The following is a 19,363-nucleotide window of genomic DNA, read 5'->3' on the forward strand; positions in this document are numbered from 1 at the left end:
TAGATAATGATTCCTTGGAAGATTGGGGTTCTCATTGAGCTGCAAATAGGAAATTGGCATACCCCTGTATAGAACTCTCATATTGTTTCTTTCTTTTCTGCCAAGAACAAAGGCTTGTAGATTTAGAGCTTGAAGGGACCTGAAAGTCACTTAGTCCATACCTTGATGTTAGATGAGGAAACTGAGGCAAAGAAAGAATATGTGTGGCTAATGCAGAAATATGTTTAATGTGATTGTACATATAGAATCTATATCAGGTTTCTTTTTGTCTTGGAGGAGGGAGAAAAATTTGGAACTAAAAGTCTTATGAAAACAAATGTTGAGGGGGCAGCTAGGTGGCGCAGTGGATAGAGCACCAGCCCTGGAGTAGGAGTACCTGAGTTCAAATCCGGCCTCAGACACTTAACACTTACTGGCTGTGTGACCCTGGGCAAGTCACTTAACCCCCATTGCCTCACAAAAATAAAAAAATAAAAAAATAAAAACAAATGTTGAAAACTATCTCTACATGTAACTGGAAAATAATAAAATACTTTTATGATAAAAAATTGAAATGGATCTCCGTAGACCATATATTGACTCAAAAAATCACAAATTTAAAATAAAAAAATTAAAAATTAAATTTTTTTTAAAAAGAAAGGATGTGAAAAAAAAAGAAAGGATGTGTGACTTGTCCAAAGCCACACAGGTTGTTAAAAAGCTGACAATTTAACCCCTGGTCTTCTGAATGCTCCTTCCAATGAATCGCACTATTTAGATGAATGAAAACATGGCTGCTATTGAATTGAAGGAGCTCACAGTCAGCCAGAGAGCAAAGACACACATATAATGTTTCAATACTTCCAGTATAGGTGATATCATCATCATGGGCTCTCCCTTCACTAAGGCACATCCACACATTATCAGTACAAAGTCTTTATGTATTTATGTGAATAAAATCATTATTATCCATGGAAAACCCTTTCGTGATATGGCCCTCCTAACTTAGTGGGGTTGGTCCTTAGATGAAAAACATATCATCTGCCCCAGACCCAAGATCTACAGTTAAAGTCTTTGTGGCTTAGAAAGGGCATGCCAGAGATTGCTTTCCTCCAGTATATCTTCAAGAGTTCATGGTCATCTCCATGCCACAGTGAGGCCCCAGAGGAGGACTTTAGTAGGGGCACACACAAAAATAAGACAAGTTAGTATTTAGTCTGGGAATATGTGGCATGGACTGACTCTAAGTGCTATAGATCAGAGATGAAGGGCAAGGGGGTTGGGGAAGATATAGGCAGACTTCATGGAGAGATAAGATTGGTCTGGTCTTTTAAGACTGCATCCTGGAATTTGAAAATGGAAAAAGGGAGGGGGGACATGGCAGGCCAAATAGACTATGAAAGCAAAAACTCAGAGCCAGGACCAAGCATGGAATATTCATAAGGTAATATAGATTCATAACCTCATAACCTGTTAGAGATGAAAGGAACATTATTTCCTTAGTTATCTAATCCAACCCCTTAATTTTGAGAAAATAAAACTACACCCCACAGAAGGGAAGGGACTTACAAAAATGAATTGGGGAGGGGGGATAGCTAGGTGGCACAGTGGATAAAGCACCAGCCCTGGATTCAGGAGGACCTGAGTTCAAATCCGGATTCACACACTTGACACTTACTAGCTGTGTGACCCTGTGCAAGTCACTTAACCCTCATTGCCCCACAAAAAAACCCCAACCAATTAACTAGAGGAGATAGGTCTGATTGGAGGAATAAGCTCCTTTTGGAGAGTAGCATTGAATAGATTAGATACATAGATTGGGCCTGACAAAGAAAGTTCCTGAAAATCAATCAAAAGGGCTTCAACTGGATATAGTGATTTGGATACAATTGTAAGAAAGCTGGAAAAATGTCTCCAGCTCTTCCTTATGCCTTCCAATCTTTCTAAGTGATTCTCAGAAGTCTATATGACTATATAGCTACGAGTATGATAGGAACTGAAAGGAGTTTATTAGGTAAATAATTCAAATATCAGGTGGTCCTGGAGGAGTTGTTACTGCAGAGCAAGCAAAGTAGCCCCAAAAAAGAATTACTTTGGGGCAGCTAGGTGGCACAATGAATAGAGCATTGGCCCTGGAGTCAGGAGTACCTGAGTTCAAATCCGGTCTCAGACACTTAACACTTACTAGCTGTGTGACCTCGGGCAAGTCACTTAACCCCAATTGCCTCACTAAAATTAAAAAAAAAAAAAAGAAAAGAAAAGAATTACTTTACCTGAACATTGTTTGCTGTGCTGACTAGGTGAAGCTGTGGATCTGACTCATAAATAGGCTGACATTACTCTGCAGTTATGGCCTAACCTACCAAAGAGCTGTAACCACTATCCTGCCCTAAATAGGTCCCTCGGTAGCTACAATTCACTGAAGAAGCTGCAGAAAAGAAGCATTGGATAATGGCTCATGAGCTATGACTTTGAAAAGATGCTTAACCAAAAAGGACCTTGAACATAAGTACAGCTTATAGGGTGCCATGTTTAAGTGAACCATGTTCTAGAGTACATGAGTTTTGGGTTTGTTTTGTTCTGTAGCATAACATGGTAAAAAAAAGATCACTGTATTAATATTATGTGATGACTAAGTTGTGCCCTGGATCCAATAGGAGGAAGAAGTTTCCTGGGTTGCCTCTGGAGAATTATGAAATACTTTTAATGATGCCAAACTATTCTATGATACAAAAGTCTATTGCTTTACAAGAGTGATGGTGTCATGAAACAACACAATTTTTGAAGAAACAAAATTGTAGGCACACAACAAGGGAGAAATGTATAATGGAGATAATTAGGCTGCAGAATGTTGCCCATGATGACTCACCCACAAGATGTGGCATAAATGATATTATCCAGGAAGTGTATGATTGTCTAAGGAAATGGGTTAGTCATATAGAAAGAGAGAGGGATAGCAAATGGATGATTCTAGTGCTGCATTTCAGCCCACAGAGTGTTAAAAGATCTAGGGAAGAACTTCCAGTGCATTGGATGGATCTTCTATGAAATATAGAGGTAATGGTTATCCAGGTTAAGAAGGCATTTATAGGTTGAGATCTGCCATATTGGAAGGAGTGTTTACATTTATAAGATCATCAGGTGGCTAAAATTGTATATTTGACTATGAAGAGGATATTTCATCTTTGAACAGACAAGTATTAAGGAGAAAATATACTAGCATTAGAAAGGCTGAAAAAGATGCTTCTTTTGTGCAAATGAATTTCCCCATTAGTGAAGTATATTGTGCAAAACTTCAACTTTTCTGATTTGAGTCACTCAGAAATTAATAATGCCCTAAACTCATTGAGAAAAAAAGATAGTAACACAACTCTAAATATTTTTCTTCATCATTAAGCTGAAAATTGTTAATGAATACTTTCTTCCTCTGTGCCTTTGCACCAGGGGTTGAGGGAAACATCCACATGCCTGGAATGCTATCCTTCCTCACCTCTTCATCTTATAACCCTTGCTTTCTTCAGTGTTTGACCACCTTCAGTTGGAGACCTTTCCTATCCTCTCCAATGACTAATGCCTTCCCCTCTTAGATTACCTTCCATAAATGCTACAGATACTTTGTATGTAACTTCATGTGTACATATATCTCCCATTGTCAGGTAAACACCTCGAGGGCAAGGATTATTTTCACTTTTTCTTTGTATTTCTATCACTTAGAATAGTGACTGAAGTTTGTCTGATAAAGGCCTCATTTTTCAAACATATAGAGAACTGAGTCAAATTTGCTAAAATAAGAGTCATTCCCTAATTGATAAATGGTCAAAAGATATGAACAGTTTTCAGATGAAATAATCAATGCTATCTATAGACATATAGAAAAATGCTCTAACTCACTATTGTTTAGAAAGATGCAAGTCAAAACAATTTTGGGGTACTAACTTATACATATTGAATTAGATGACAGTACAGCAGAGGAAAATGACAAATGTAGGATATAAAGGGAAAATGAGACATTAATGCACTGTTGATGGAGTTGTAAACTGATTCAAATATTCTGTAGAGAAATCTGGAACTATGGCCAAAAGTTCTATAAAACCATGCATACTCTTTGACCTAGTAATACCATTACTAGGTCAGTATCTAAAAAGAGATAAAAATGAAAAGTTAAAGGATCTATATTGTGGTAAAAAAATGAAAGTTTTTAACTGAAGTTTAAGAGTTGAATGCACACTACTGAAGGACCACCCTTTTGGGGAGGAGACCATGATGAACAGCTGTGTGCCTGCTGCTAAAGTTTGGGAGAGCATGGCCAAGCATGTCACTTCCAGGCAGCCAGCTTAAAAATGAGGAGAGAACGGAAGTGGGCTCTCGCTCTCAACACACATGCTGGCTCAGGTTTGATGGCGTGTTTGGGTGATCGGCTCTGGTCCTCGGTGGCAGCACGTGCTTGACACTGGTTCCCAGCCTGAGAGGTAGCTTTGGGATTCGGTGAGTTTTATAAAAGAATATAGACTAAGCTTAGATCTAAGACTATTCATTTGTATTTCTACTTTCCTATTTCCCTAATCAGTATATCACCTGTTTGTTGGCTAATTAATTCCCAAACAATAAAAGCTAAGTAATCCATCTCTAATTAAAGCTCAGAGGTTTCTTTCTCTTACTGGTCTGGGAGATATAGAAGGGAAAGGTTAAAGGGGAGTTTAATGCTCTTATATCCAATTTTAAATCTCACAATATGTACAAAAATATTTATAGCACTTCTTTTCTGGTGGCAAAGAATTCAAAATTGAGAGGATACCCATCAACTGAGGAATAGCTGAACAAATTGTGGGATGAGATTATGATGGAATACTATTGTACTATAAGAAATGATGAGCAGGATGCTCTCAGAAAAACCTGGAAAGACTTATATGAGCTGATGCAATAGTGAAATGTACTGTGTACAAAATAATAGCAGTATTGTAAGATGTTCAGCTGTGAATGACTTGGCTATTCTCAGCAATACAGTGATCCAAGACTAACTCTGAAAGACTTAAAATGAAAAATGTGATCCATCTCCAGAGAAAGAACTGTCAATACATACTGAAGCATAATTTAAAAAAAATTTTTTTTCTTGAGGGTTTTTCATCTACTTTCTTTCACAACCTGACTAATATGGAAATGTTTTGCAAGACTACACATGTATAACTTATTTGAATTGCTTGCCTTCTTAAACAGGGGGTGGGGAGGAAGGAAGGAAGAGAATTTGGAACACATAGTTTTAAAAATAGATGTTAAAATTGTTTTTACATGTAATTGGGGAAAATAAAATTCTAAAAAAAGTAGTGCTTGGAGTATATGATAAGTGTTTACAAAATGTTTGCAAGTATTGAGTATATGTGTATATTGAGTATATGTCAAATGGGTTGGAGGGGAGAAACCTAGAGGCAGAAAAGCCAGTTTAGAAGTTGATGCAGCAATCTAGGAGTAATACTATGAGAAATCAGAATATGGTATGGTGCTAGTGACAGTGGAGAAGGGCTGGATCTTAGATGCAATTCTTCAGAAGAATCCATGGGACTGACTAGATATAGAGGAGAAGCAGATAGATGAATCAGAGGTGATTGCTAAGGTGTAAGCCTAAATGAAGGGGGAAATAGTGATATAAATGACAATCTGGGACCTAGTAGATGGGAAAGGAATGAGAAAGAGTTCAGACTGGGAATGTTGTGTTTCAGGCAGCAGTGACTTGAACAAGCAAAAATGGACAGAGGGATTTTTTGATGTCGAGTTGGAATTAAAATAGATTGCACTTTTAGAATCTTTAGCACAGAGAGGAAATTGAAACCGATTTTGGAAGAACTCTCCAAAGGAGCTTTGTAGTTAGTATAACAAAGGGCTAAGGAATGGGCTTTGGGGAATATTACAAGTGAGAACAACAATGACAACCACCACCACCACCAACAATTCTATGGCAAGTTACGATCTACAAAGCCCCTTCCTCACAACAACTGGAGACATAGAAAGCATTAAGACTCCCATTTGACAAGGGGAAAACTGAGGCTCAGAGAGTTTAAGTGATTTGTGAAGGGTCACAAACTAATTAATGTTAGAGTTGGGATTTGAAACCAATTCTCCTGAGTCCAAGTTTAGGATGCTCTTTCCATTATAGCTTATTGTTTAATGGAAACCACTAGAGCACATCACCATAGAAGTATGTTTAGAAGGACATTAGAGGCCCTTTGAGACATGAGCTCAATGACTGAATTATAGTTTGGGGGGGGTCAACTCAATCCTAAGCGTGGCCAGCCCAAGGAAAACCGAAGCCCAGAGTTGAGTCTTATGGGACTGGGAGAATGATGGTGCTAGAGACAGAAACATGAAAGTTTGAACATGTTCACTCCCACCCTTCCTTCTCTGTTCTTCTCTATCCATCCCTCAACTCAGTGTTGGGGATGAAGGGTAGAGAGTGAATGATTCATTTCCTTCTGAATAGGGAAATTGGGGTACTGAGTACTTACGAATTTTGGTGGGGGCCAAGGCCAGATGATTATAACCTGAAGAGAGAAAGAGAGAGACCCACCATGTGAGGAAAGACAAAAGTTTGAGGAGTGAAGATCTGGGGCCCATAGGATCAGAAAATAGGGGAATAAAAGTGTCAGGGCCTGTGCTGGTATTAAGGGGAAGAAAGTCCAGGTCCAGGGTCTATTGTATTTCAGGCAGCACACAAATTTCCTCCCTGCCAAAGATCTCCTTCACTGCTTAGTATCCAGCTATATGCTGGCTTCATATATCTCAGAGAACAAATGCCTTCTTCCCAAGAAGAACCATGAAAGAAGTCTAGGTCACAGCATCCTGGAAACTGAGTAAGCAAGAGAAGGAAATCTGGGTCTCAAAAGAGAGAATGAATTGGAGACACAGCTAATTCCTTGAAATTAGGAAATAAAACACTTACCCTTGAATGAACGAATGTATGCATGAAATGAAAATTGATAAATGAATGAAAATTGAATTGATAAAGCATTTATCAGGCACTTACTCTATGCAAATCACTGTGCTTACCATTGATGTAGAGACTTTCCTTATCCAGGGTATAGGGGCCCAGTCTGGTGATGTTCCAGGTCTGGTTGCTCAGCTCCCAGTAAACCTTCTCTCTGTCTAGGGCAGGGTTGTCAGGGTCTGTCCGACGAGTACAAACGAAATTAACTCCAGTTGCTGTTCCTTCCTTCATAGGCCTGGGAAAAGAGGCAAAAAGGGCATTGGAAGTCTGAAATGGGACCTGAAAAGTCTGATATCCTGAAGTAGGGACAGCCTTACCCCTGAGAAGCCTGAGGCAAACATTGAAATGGATGATGGTGAAATGGGGCAACACTGATGTGTCTCCCGGGTCTACTTTAGAGAATTTGTGGGGAGATGCTAAAATTCCCAAGTCTGAACTCATCTCCCTGAGACTTTATGGACATGAGGATGTGGATAAATTCATTGAAGAACTGCAGGCTGGGGACATCTCCTTTCTGGTACCAATTGGTACCATGCCTGATAGGACCAATGACTCCTGGAGTTCTCACCTCAGCAAGGTCAGCCTGCATCCAGAATACTCATACACAAGGCTGGTCTTTTCAAACAAGGAACTGAGCTGGAAATGAAAGGAGAGAGTGGGACTTCTAGATCAAGCCTCAATACCCAGGGTTGAGGAAAGAGGCTTGGTAGTGGGGACAGAAGGGGGAGCTTGTCTCACCAGGCGCTGCAGGATACTCTCAGTGGAATTGAATTTTCTGGAACCCTTTTGGCCCATGTCTGTTGTGTACATCAGATTGGTAATGGTGAAGTTTAGAGTGAAAGAATCATGGCTGAAAGCCCCAGCTACAAAAAAAGAGGGAGAGATGGCTGAAATGCTGCCTGTGTGTCATTCAGGACATCCAGGGACACTCAGTTGGTGTTGTCCTTAGAAGGAATATTATGTCTCCTGGCCCTGATGATTCATTTATGAAGGAACCTCCAACCCTCCAAACTTTGCTCAGCCTCTCCCCCACCTCTCAACATCATGACCAAACACAGGCTACTATATAGGAGGCAGAGACATCCCCATGCCTGAGCTTCAGAAGCGTTCGTTCAAGTGAGATAATATCTGTAAAGTGCTTTGAGAACCTTAAAGTACTATATAAATGATAATGATAATGTCACTATCATCGTTAAGGACACCTAACTGAAACTGTTCTATTCCTTCTTCAAGGAAAACCCACCAGACTGGATTCACTAACGAATCCTTCAGGAAACCTCTAACCATAAACCTATTCCTCTGGAAATGCAATGCAGTGGGAAAATGTTGGATTTGGAAAAAGATAAGGCTTCCAATCCTAATTGTCCCACTTCCTACCTAAATAAACTTTGAGTGTCCTCAGCTGTAAAATGAAGGCAGGATTGACCTGAATGTTTCCTACCAACTCTAAGATCTTCTATGTCTCGGTCTCGTGGCCAAATGCAGCAACACCTTTCAGAGAATGGATCAAAGATGGAAGCAGTCCTTACCTGTGGAAATTGGCGAAGGAGCTGGAGTGATGGTTGTTATCGCTGGAGCTGAAGAAAAAATATCATGAATGAAAACTGTGAATCAAATGTCCATGTGACAAGTAGGAGTATGGACTATAAGGCACAGGGAAAATGGACTCCATATGGCTGGCCACTGAGGCAGCTGGTGGGGACTGAATTATGAGGATGAGGGGGACATGGTGCTTTCCACTCTGTTTTACACCCCTGTTCCATCCTCTCCTTCCCAGGATACTGTGAGAACAGGGTCTGCATAGACAAGCAGTGTTCTCTGTTTGCTCCCAGGATAAGAATACTCACTGCTTGTGGAGGAGGACAGGGTCATCTGATAGTTGTAACCTGCAAAGAGAGAGAGAAAGAGAGAATAGCCATGGATAGAAGAGACTAGGATTTTGAGAAAGGGTTAAGGAGAAATGTAAAAGAGAGCATCTGAGGGGCAGCTAGATGGCACAGTGGATAGAGCACCGGCCCTGGAGTCAGGAGTACCTGAGTTCAAATCCAGCCTCAGACACTTAACACTTACTAGCTGTGTGACCCTGGGCAAGTCACTTAACCCCAATTGCCTCACTAAAAAAAAAAAGAGAGCATCTGAGGTTAAAGAGGTTGGAAAAATATGGGTCATCAGCTAAGAGAGAGGTTTTTCTCAAAATAATTCATCTGATCATCTAGGGTGCACCTCTGTGGCACCCCTGCTCCCCCTCAGACTCTAAATCCATCATAGAAAAGCACTTTCAGTAAGACCAGGTGAAGCCATGGAGGCAAAGCTGGATCTTCATAGGCACAGAGAATTGTATTGATAGGTGAAAGGCTAATGGGAGTGGGAGGTCATGAAGAAGCATGGAGGTCAAGGAGCTACATGTCCTGGGTAGGGTTGGCTGCTCACCATTGATGTAGAGGCTCTTCTTGTCCAGGGTATAGGGACCCAATCTGGTAATACCGTGGGTCTGATAGCTCAGCTCCCAGTAAATCCTCCTTCTGTCCAGGCTAGGGATGGTGGGGGTTTTCCAGTGAGTACAAAGGCCATCCACTGCAGTTGCTGTGCCATTCTTCACAGGCCTGGGCAAGGACACATTGGTAATGTCTGTGAAATATCTGGCTTCCCATAGGAAAACAACCATTAGCTGCAGTGAGAAGTGGCCATCCTTGGGCAGCTAGGTGGCACAGTGGATAGAGCACTAGTCCTGGATTCAGGAGGACATGAGTTCAAATCCGGCCTCAGACACTTAACACTTACTAGCTGTGTGACTCTGGGCAAGTCACTTAACCCCAATTGCCTCACCAAAAAAAAAAAAAAAAAGAAAGAAAGAAAAAAAAAGAAAAAGAGAAGTGACTATCCATGCTCTACAAAGTAATTTGTTTCTTTTTTAGAATAATTCTTTATTGTTAAAAACATTTTTGGCTAGACCTGCCATTTTATTGATTTAAGGAGCTGGGAGCAGGGGAGAACATAGACCTTCCTTGACTAACACAAGTCAGCATACTCTCTGCAGCATATAGACTGTGACCATTGCCTAGGGAAATTAAATGATTGGCCCAGAATCACACACAGGCAGTCCATGTCAGAGAGGGGATCTGAACCCATGTCTCCTTGGCTCTTGGGACCTGATCTCTAACCCACTACAACATTCTGCCTCTGAAAGCTTTTTTGGGGGGGAGGCGGTGCAATGAGGATTAAGTGACTTGCCCAGGGTCATACAGCTAGTAAGTGTCAAGTGTCTGAGGCCAGATTTGAACTCAGGTCCTCCCGAATCCAGGTCCAGTGCTTTATCCACTGTGCCACCTAGCTGCCCACTGAAAGCTTAACATTAAATATCAATATGACTAATGGAACATGAACTGCAACTATTTATCTTTAAACAAAGTCTTTTCAGCACATAACTTTTCAATCACTTCCTCTGAAGAGTTCCATCAACATTCTTTGTTCATTGATTCTCTTTCCCTTGTCTTTTTTTTGTAGGTGTATACAGGGTGAAGTTTGTTTTTCTGATTCTGATTTTTTTTTTACTTTACATTATTGTATAAAGTTCTTTCCATATTTCTTGTAGCCAAGTTGTGCAAATAATAAAATGCCAGGCATGAGAGTTAAGAAAATCTGAGTTCAAATCCAGCCTCAAACATTCACTAGCTGTACTGCCCTGGGCAGTATAATAAAATGGGGATAATAATAGCACCTACCTCCCTGGGTTGTCGTGAAGATCAAGTGAGATCATATTTGAAAAACACTTAGCACACACTATGCCTGGCAACATAGGAGGTGCTTCATAAATGCTTCTTCTTCCCTCCCTTTCCTTTCCCAATTTAGAGAATCACAGAAGGTATAGCTGGAGAACTCAGGTGCTCAGCTAGTCTTTCTCATAACATAAAAGGAATAACATCCCTTTAATTCACCAAGACAACCAAGTGCTCTCTTCTGATCCTTTGACTTATCTTGGGAATCAGTTCCCTGTTACTCATTTTTGTTCTGTCATTTCTAGTACAAAAAATTATCTGCTTAAACAGAGAAAACAAGCCAAAGAAATCAAGCTCTTCTGCCTTCTCTTTCTATTGTCTGTTATCATAATCTCATCCACTCCAATTAGCAACCCTATCCCATGATCCTCTTCATTCTCCAGCACAGCTTTCAAAACAAAACAAAACAAAACAAAACAACTTCATTTTGGGGCAGCTAGGTGGCGCCGTGGATAAAGCACCAGCCCTGGATTCAGGAAGACCTGAGTTCAAATCCGGCCTCAGACACTTGACACTTACTAGCTGTGTGACCCTGGGCAAGTCATTTAACCCTTATTGCCCCACCCCTCAAAAACAAACAAAAAATCCTCATTTTGTTGTCTTTGTCTTCCTAGTCAACCTCCAGCTCACTATAAGTATTAGTACTGGGGCAGCTAGGTGGCGCAGTGGATAGAGCACCAGCCCTGGATTCAGGAGGACCTGAGTTTAAATCCGGCCTCAGACACTTAACACTTACTAGCTGTGTGACCTTAGGCAAGTCACTTAACCCCAATTGCCTTATTCTTTTAAAAATAAATAAATAAATAAGTATTAGTACTCCAGGCGCTGTTTTTTTTTATGACTGCTGTTATTATAGTCTTCCTGTTACCACCTCTTTTGCACCAATTCAAATACTCAAGTATTTTTCACATATCTTATTTTAAATATTAAGTTAGTTGGTTAGCTCCTTGTGCGTTCATTTCAATGTCTTGTGACAGTTCCTATTTTTTTCTCTTCATTGAAATTGTTTCACCTTTTGTGTCTTCAGAAGTTCATTCTTGAGAGTTCCTCATTCTTTCTCAAGTAATGGGGGTTGAGAACTGGATGGCATGCTGAGATTTGTAGTTCAGGGGGACAAGCCTTCCCTCATAACCCCGAATGCAATTTGGACTGTCTTTATATGTCCCATATCTAGCACTGCACTTGGCACTTCATAGGTAGCAGCAAAATGCTTCTTGAATTAAAGTGTGGTCAGATAGTCTTCCTGGTTTTGTGGATAAGAAATAACCACAGAGTCAATGGAGGGAAGACCTGTACCAATCATCTGGGTCCCTGACCACTTGGGCCCATCTCTCTCAGGGTCCTCACCTTAGCATGGTCAGTCTGCATCCAGAATAGTGAGAGCCAATGCTACTGTTTTCAAACAAGGGACCGAGCTGAAAAGGAAAAGAGAGAATGAGTGAGCACCTTGATAGATGGGTCTTCTCTGGGACTCCCAGAGAGAAAGAAGGAAGGATAGGAACAGGGAAATCTCACCAGGCGCTGTAGGACTCTCTCGGTGGCATTGAATTTGTTGGAACCTGGCTGTCCCATGTCTGCTGTGCAGAGCAGGTTGGTGATTGTGAAGTTCACGGTGAAAGACTCCAGACTAAGGCTGCTGGCTGTTTTGGGGGAAGGAGTGTAGACTTAGAGCTGAAATGGACCATCTAACCCTTTCATCTTACAGGTGGGGAAACTGAGGCCCAGGGAGGCTTCAGTGATATGCCCAAGGTCCCACTGCTAGTGTCTGAAGTGAGATTTGAACCTAGATCTTCTGAATTTTAAACCAATTCCCTGTTCCACTGTGACATGCTGCTATCCATCAGCTCACCCAGGGACACCCAACTGAGGTTGACATCTTTACTAGAAGGAAAACTGACCATCCCAACTCCAACTATGCATCTGTGAAAGGACCTCTCTCACTCCCCCTTCTCCTCCACCACCACTTTCCTCTACAATTCCCATCTCCTCATCTTACAGTCAGCTTCCCAAGAAAACAATTCAATTAAGACTAACCAGGAGACAGGGCAGAGACATGTGTGATTGATACCTGAGGAACTGGGCAATAACGATGGAGCAGAGGAAACTCGTGGGGTGAATGTGGGCAGGATAGGAGCTGAAAGGGGGAAAATCAAATGAAAACCTTAGTCAAACTATTTTGAACGTCACAGGAAGATAATGCTTGAGTGTGGGATATGGGGTAAAGGATTCTGCTGGTCACTAAAACATCCCACAAAAAGCAAGGGTTAAAATGCTGAGGGACCACAGGACATCCCTTGGCCTTCTCTGTCCATTCTCTTTCCAGAGTGTGGGGTAAATAGGATGGGGAGGATGAACTGTTTCCTTTGCCAGGTCACAGGGGGATAGAGAAATCATGTCACTGAACACTCACTGCTTGTTGCTGGAGTGGAGGACTGATGATTGTAACCTAGAAAGAGAAAGAAATGTGAAAGAGATGAGAGAGAGAGAGAGAGACAGAGAGAGAGAGAGACAGAGAGAGAGAGAGAGAGAGGGAGAGAGAGAGAGAGAGAGAGAGAGAGAGAGAGAGAGAGAGAGAGAGAGAGAGATGAGAGAGATTGGGGGGGACTGGGTTACTGGGTTAGGTGGCCCATCTGGTTTCCTTGGAAGCCCTACTTCTCCACTGTGCTTATTTACCTTCCAGTGAGAAGAGGAAAAGAGAAGGAGAATTTGGGAAAAGATGACTGTTTTCTGAAAAGGGACAAAAATCAAGGAGATGGCCCAAGGGGTATGTCCTCAGTGGGGCTACTCACCATTGAGGTAAAGGCTGTCCTTGTCTAGGGTGTAGGGGCCCAGCCTGGTGATGCCACCAGTCTGGTTGCTCAGCTCCCAGTAAACCCTCTCTCTATCCAGGAAGGGACCAGTGGGATCCTTCCGATATAGGCAGATGGCATCTACTGTGGTTGCTGTCTGATTCTTCACAGATCTGTAAAAAGGACACAACTTGAGAGTGATCTTTTAGGAGATTTCTGGTGACTCAGTGGATCTTTATCTAGGCTGGACCTAGAATCATGAACACGAGTTCAAATCCCGTCTAAGGCATTTACTAATTGTGTGGTGCTAGGTAAGTCACTTAATCCCTTATTACCTCAGTTTCCTCAACTGCAAAATGGGGATGATAATAATAGTACCTATCTTACAGGATTGTTGAGAGGATCAAATGAAATCATCTCTATAAAAGTGAATAGCATAACTTATTCCCTCCTTCCTTTAGGCAATCTATATTTACACTGAGAATAGGTCATTGGCGCTCTGCAAACTCATTCTTAAAATGGCAAATATATGTTTCTGACTATTTTGTTCCAGCTGACATGTTTCAACTTTGCTTCAGTTTCCTAACCCTACTTGCTAACCTGGTCCTATATGAGCAAGGGCACTTAGCTGAGTCAGCCATATACACTCAGTACCTCTAGTTCCTCTAACCCATTCCCTCATGAGTCCCTTGCAATCTCACTTCTGACCTCATGACTCCACTGAAAACTGCTCTCTCCAAGGTTAAAACCACTAGTACTAAAAAAAAAACCCACTAGCACTGGGGAAACTAAGTTGCACCCTGGATAGAGCACTATCCCTAGAATCAGGAGGATCTGAGTTCAGATCTGATCTTAGACATTTACTAGCTGTGTGATCTTGAGCAAGTCACTTAACCCTGATTGCTTCACAAAAAATAAAGACCAATGACACTTTCTTAGTCCTCATCTTTCTTGATCTTGTTATAGCTTTTGATATTATTAACGAACTGCCCTTTCCTTCTTTTGTGACCTGCTTTCGTGACCTTGTAAGGACTGTCTACTTAGGTAATCTAAGGACCCCTACCCTTTGTCATCTGCCCCAGAGCTGAACCCCAATTCTGTTTTATGATTTGCCTCATACAGATAGAGTGTAAACTCCTTGAAAGTAGAAGGATTTGGACTAGATTCTCAGAACTTAGAACAGTGTTTGGCACACAGTCAGCACTTAGATGCTTTTTCCCCCATTCATTCATCCATCCTCATCCTAAAAAAATGAATATTATCATTCTCATCCTTCTCTAATCCATCAAGATTCATGTCCTACCCCCAAAGCACTGGTGCCCCCCCCCAAGGCTTCAGTCCTCTTGACTGGTGATTTTCATAATTTCCTGTTGGTTCACTTGTCTCTATAAGTAGATGCTGATTAGTTCAAATAACGAATCCCACCAAGTCCTTGCATGATTCAAATTTTCACTTCATATTTCCATTAGACTGGAACCAATGACTGTATTTTACATATAATTATGATTTCCAAATAGTGTATTCTTGAATAATGTGACCTCTTCATGGTGTTTGCCATTCGCTTATTGAAACCTGGGTGTATAAAGATGATCCTTGGATCTACGTATCCAGTCCTAGAGTCTTGCTGGCACTTTGCTTCCTCTTTGTCCACTGGCTGCCTTTCCTCATTTCTCCACTTGTTACCTACAGTGCCCTCTCTCTGCCAATTGTTTTTTGTTTTTTTTTTCATTTGCTTATCATAGATCCAGAGCCGGAAGGAACCTTTGAGCTAATCTAGTCCAAATCCTTAATTTTACAGATGAGGAAACTAAGGTGAAGCAGGGGTGACGTGACTTGCTCGGAGTCACACAGGCAGCAAGTGACAGAGCAGGAATTTGAACCCGGATCTTCTGATCCCAAATGCAGCAAGCTTGCCATATCACCAGTGGAAACATGGTATCTCTCCCAGAGAACATAACTTCTTTGAAGGGAAAGGGACAGTTTTTCATTTTATATGCCCACAACCTACTGAAGTGCCTTGCCAACAGTAAGCACGTAAGAAGTATCTGTTGATTGGATGAATAAAGAAGGACAATAAGAATCAGATGTAGGGCCTAAAACCTTGGTTTGGATAACAGATCTGCCACTGACTCCCCGTATGACCTTGGACTAGTCACAACCTTCCTGGGCCTAGTTTCCTTAATTTGTTGGACAAGATTGTTTATTTAAGTTCACTCTGACTCTTAATCCCTGTGGTCTGAGGATAGGAAAGGGGATCAGTGCACCCACATGGGTCAAGGGTGAATGTACAGCAATGGTGAGGTCCATTAAGAATGCTGATCCTTCTTGATCCTGGGCCACAATCTCTCAGGGCTCTTACCTCAGCAAGACCAGCTTGCATCCAGAATAACTGGAGCCAAGGCTGCTATTCTCAAACAAAGGGCTGAGCTGGAAAAGAAAAGAGAAGGGGAGTGAGCTAGGTGGGGACCAGAACCAAGGGGCTAGGGAGCCGCTGAGGCTTCTTGACCAGCATGATGACCTTGTAGACAAAAGGGGTCAGTAGAGGGGGAGGGAAGAGGAAGCATCACTCAGGGAGCTCACCAGGTGCTGCAGAATTTGCTCAGTGGAGTTGAATTTGCTGGAGTTTGTTTGTCCCATGTCTTCTGTGTAGAGCAGGTTGGTGATGGTGAAGTTCAGAGTGAAAGTTTCTAGGCTAGAGCCCCCGGCTACGGTACGGGGAGGGGGGATTGGGGAAAGAACAAAAACCGTTCATGACTAAGCCTTGTACCCACAGGTCAACAGAGGCTGGAATGCATCCCCTCCTCATGTCTGCCTCCTCCAACCCCTGCCTTCCTTCATTCCAAATGCCAGGCCTGCTCACTGCACTTTTTTAGCACCCCTAAAATCGTTCATGCCTATTTTTTATTTACTTATGTATGTTGTTTCCCTCCATAGGAAACTCCTCAAGGGCAGGGTCTATATTATTATTCTATTGGCAGTTCCAGCACCTAGGACAGTACTTGCCTCAGAGTAGGAAATTCATAAATGCTTGCTGATTGACTTAGATATTTGCAGCACTTAGAGGTGTGTGAAACACTTTCTTCATATCAATCCTTCCAGGTGTGTTGCTCCATTTTATAGATGAGAAAATCAAGACTCAGAGAGTGTTAGGTGACATCTGTGTACCAGGTAACATGTGTGTGCCAGGTGACACATGTGTGCTGAGTGACACCTGTGTACTGGGTAACACCTGTATGCCAGGCCACACAGGTGGCAAATGTCAGAACTAGGAACTGAACATTGATTATCTGATTCTGATCTAATTCTGAATCCAACATTCTTCTCTCCCCTGTATTTCAGATACATACTAGCTGTGTGACCCTGGGCAAGTCACTTCACCCTGTTTGTCTCAGTTTCCTCATCCGTAAAATGAGCTGGAAAAAGCAATGGAAAATCGCTCTAGTGTCTTTGCCAAGAAAACCCCAAATGGGGTCATAAAAAGTTGGACATGACTGAACAACAATTCAGCAGTCTAAAGGTGACCCTCTTTTTCACATCAATAATGAGCCTAGCATTTATATAGTACTTTAAGGTTTGCAGAGTGCTTTACAAATTTTATCTCTTTTTTTCAATCAATCAGCTAACATTTATATTAAACGCCTACTCTAAGCTAGGCACTATGCTAGGTATGGAGGACATAGAGACAAAAATAAACCATCTCTTGCTCTTAAGGGGCTCCCATTCCTCCCAAGGGGAGATGATACCCTGAGTCCTTATGGACTCAGTAGAAACTTGCCCTAGAAAAGGAAAAAGACAATTTCCATACATTTTATAAAATAAAATCCTCCCCTTAGTTTTTGTTTGTTTTATTTTGGTTTTTTTGTGGGGCAATGAGGGTCAAGTGACTTGCCCAGGGTCACACAGCTAGTAAGCATCAAATGTCTAAGGTCAGATTTAAACTCAGGTCCTCCTGAATCCAGAGCAGGTGCTTTATCCACTGTGCCACCTAGCTGCCTCTGTCTCCCCTTAGCTTTTTTTTTCAATTTTTTTTTTGTAAGGCAATTGGAGTTAAGTGACTTGCCCAGGGTCACACAGCTAGTAAGTGTTAAGTGTCTGAGGCCAGATTTAAACTCAGGTGCTCCTGACTCCAGGGCTGGTGCTCTATCCACTGCGCCACCTAGCTGCCCCTCCCCTTAGCTTTTTTTTTTTTTAATGTATAAGGTATTTTATTTTTTCCGTTACATGTAAAGATAGTTCTCAACTTTTGTTTATACAAGCTTTACAATTTCAGATTTTTCTCCCTCCCTCCCCTCCCTCCCCCCTCCCCTAGCCTCCCTAGCCCTTAGCTTTTAAAGCTATTCACAAATGCTGTCCACCTCCAGAAAGAGAGCTGGTAAACTCTGAGTATGGATTGATGCATATATTGTTTTTCTTTTTCTTTCTTTTTCTGGGGTTCACACATATACACACACACACACAGAGAACATGGCAAATGTGGAAATGTATTTTGCATGACTTCATATGTATAATGGATATCATATTTCTTGCCTTTTCGATGGGTGGGGGAGGGAGAGAATTTGTAACTGAACATTAAAATGTTTTTAAATTTTAAAAAAGCAAGAAAGAAAAAAAGCTCCTTACAACCTGGTCCCAACACATCTTTCCAGGATCATTGGATGTTATTCCCCCTCCTGCATTGTATAATTCTGCTGATCTGGCCTTCTCTCTTTTCCTCCAAAATGAAATTCTATTTCCCATCTCCATGCCTTTGCACTAACTGTCCTGTGTCCCTGGGATGCCCTCTCCTCTACTCCATAGAACCCCTATCTTCTGTCAAGATTTAACTCAAGAACCACCTTTCCTGATTCCCCTCCCAACTTAGAGACCCCCCTTAACAACCTTGTATTTATTTGCATTTATTCTTTGTTTTGTTCTGCACATATTTATTTCTGTAGTTGTTTCCCTCGATTGAATACAGGGTCTTTGTAAGAAAGTATCATTTCATTCTTTGTCATAGCTGATGCCTATGAGTGTGCCTCTCCTGCCCTCTCCCATTTCCTGTTTCATATCCTTAGGTACATGAGACTTAATTAAACCTTTCCAGGGGAGGAAGTAGAGCATCAGGCAGTTCCTACCTATGGTGCCAGAGGAAGATGATGACTGGGCAAGAGGCACAGTTGGAGTGAGTGTTGTTATTGAAGGAACTGAGGATAAAAACATTGTTAATGAAAACCATTGGCTAACATTGTTGAATGAAGGCTTTGGGGGAGAGGTACAGGTTTCTATGAAATGCTGGGAAATGCCCTCTGTGCCCCAGGGTTACACTGATTCTGACTCTAAATCTTAAATTAGAAACTTCCCAAGTCCACTGGGGTTTTTCCTTTTTGAACAATTTAGATATTTGGGGTAACAAATAAAAATATAAGCAAATGAGCAAAGAAAATCTAAACATGGACACATCTAATAACATGTCTTATCTTACACCCCTAAATCTACTTTTGCTCCTCTGCCCTATACCCCTCCCAAAAGGGTTTTTTTAAAAGGTTGGAATAAAGAACAGTCCTTTCTCTGTAGTATCCCAGAAAATAGAGAAGTCAAGACATCAAAAACTTACTGCTTGTGGAGGGTGCTGGCATCTGGTAGTTAAAACCTGTAGTAGAGGTGTAGAAAAGGAGGAGGAAGAGAAGGGGGAAAAGGAGAGGAGAGGAAAAGGAAGATAGAGAAAAGAAAGAAAGAAGAATTAAAAGAAAAAGAGAGGAAGGAGACAGAGAAGAAACAGGAGAGAGAAACAGAAGAGGGAAGGGAGAGGGGAAAGAAAGAGAAAGTACAGATGAATCTTTGAGAATAATGGCTCAGTCTGGGCA

The 19,363-nt window shown here is 41.6% G+C and overlaps 1 protein-coding gene across 1 annotated transcript in view; it reads right to left on the reverse strand.

Moving 5' to 3' along the window:
- Positions 1 to 19,363, reverse strand: part of MUC16 (mucin 16, cell surface associated) — a 159,085-nt gene that overhangs the window by 68,042 nt on the left and 71,680 nt on the right. Inside the window, exons 40-52 of the mRNA XM_043990385.1 lie at positions 19,114 to 19,149; positions 16,101 to 16,225; positions 15,880 to 15,947; positions 13,521 to 13,693; positions 13,142 to 13,177; positions 12,247 to 12,371; positions 12,079 to 12,146; positions 9,386 to 9,558; positions 8,738 to 8,841; positions 8,397 to 8,484; positions 7,694 to 7,818; positions 7,524 to 7,591; positions 7,018 to 7,190 (exon numbers count right to left, since the gene is read on the reverse strand). Of these exons, the coding sequence (XP_043846320.1) occupies positions 7,018 to 7,190; positions 7,524 to 7,591; positions 7,694 to 7,818; positions 8,397 to 8,484; positions 8,738 to 8,841; positions 9,386 to 9,558; positions 12,079 to 12,146; positions 12,247 to 12,371; positions 13,142 to 13,177; positions 13,521 to 13,693; positions 15,880 to 15,947; positions 16,101 to 16,225; positions 19,114 to 19,149 (1,362 nt within the window). The remainder of the gene's footprint in view (positions 1 to 7,017; positions 7,191 to 7,523; positions 7,592 to 7,693; positions 7,819 to 8,396; positions 8,485 to 8,737; positions 8,842 to 9,385; positions 9,559 to 12,078; positions 12,147 to 12,246; positions 12,372 to 13,141; positions 13,178 to 13,520; positions 13,694 to 15,879; positions 15,948 to 16,100; positions 16,226 to 19,113; positions 19,150 to 19,363) is intronic.

This window comes from Dromiciops gliroides, chromosome 1 (genome assembly GCF_019393635.1).
Source record: "Dromiciops gliroides isolate mDroGli1 chromosome 1, mDroGli1.pri, whole genome shotgun sequence".
Lineage (NCBI taxonomy): Eukaryota > Metazoa > Chordata > Mammalia > Microbiotheria > Microbiotheriidae > Dromiciops > Dromiciops gliroides.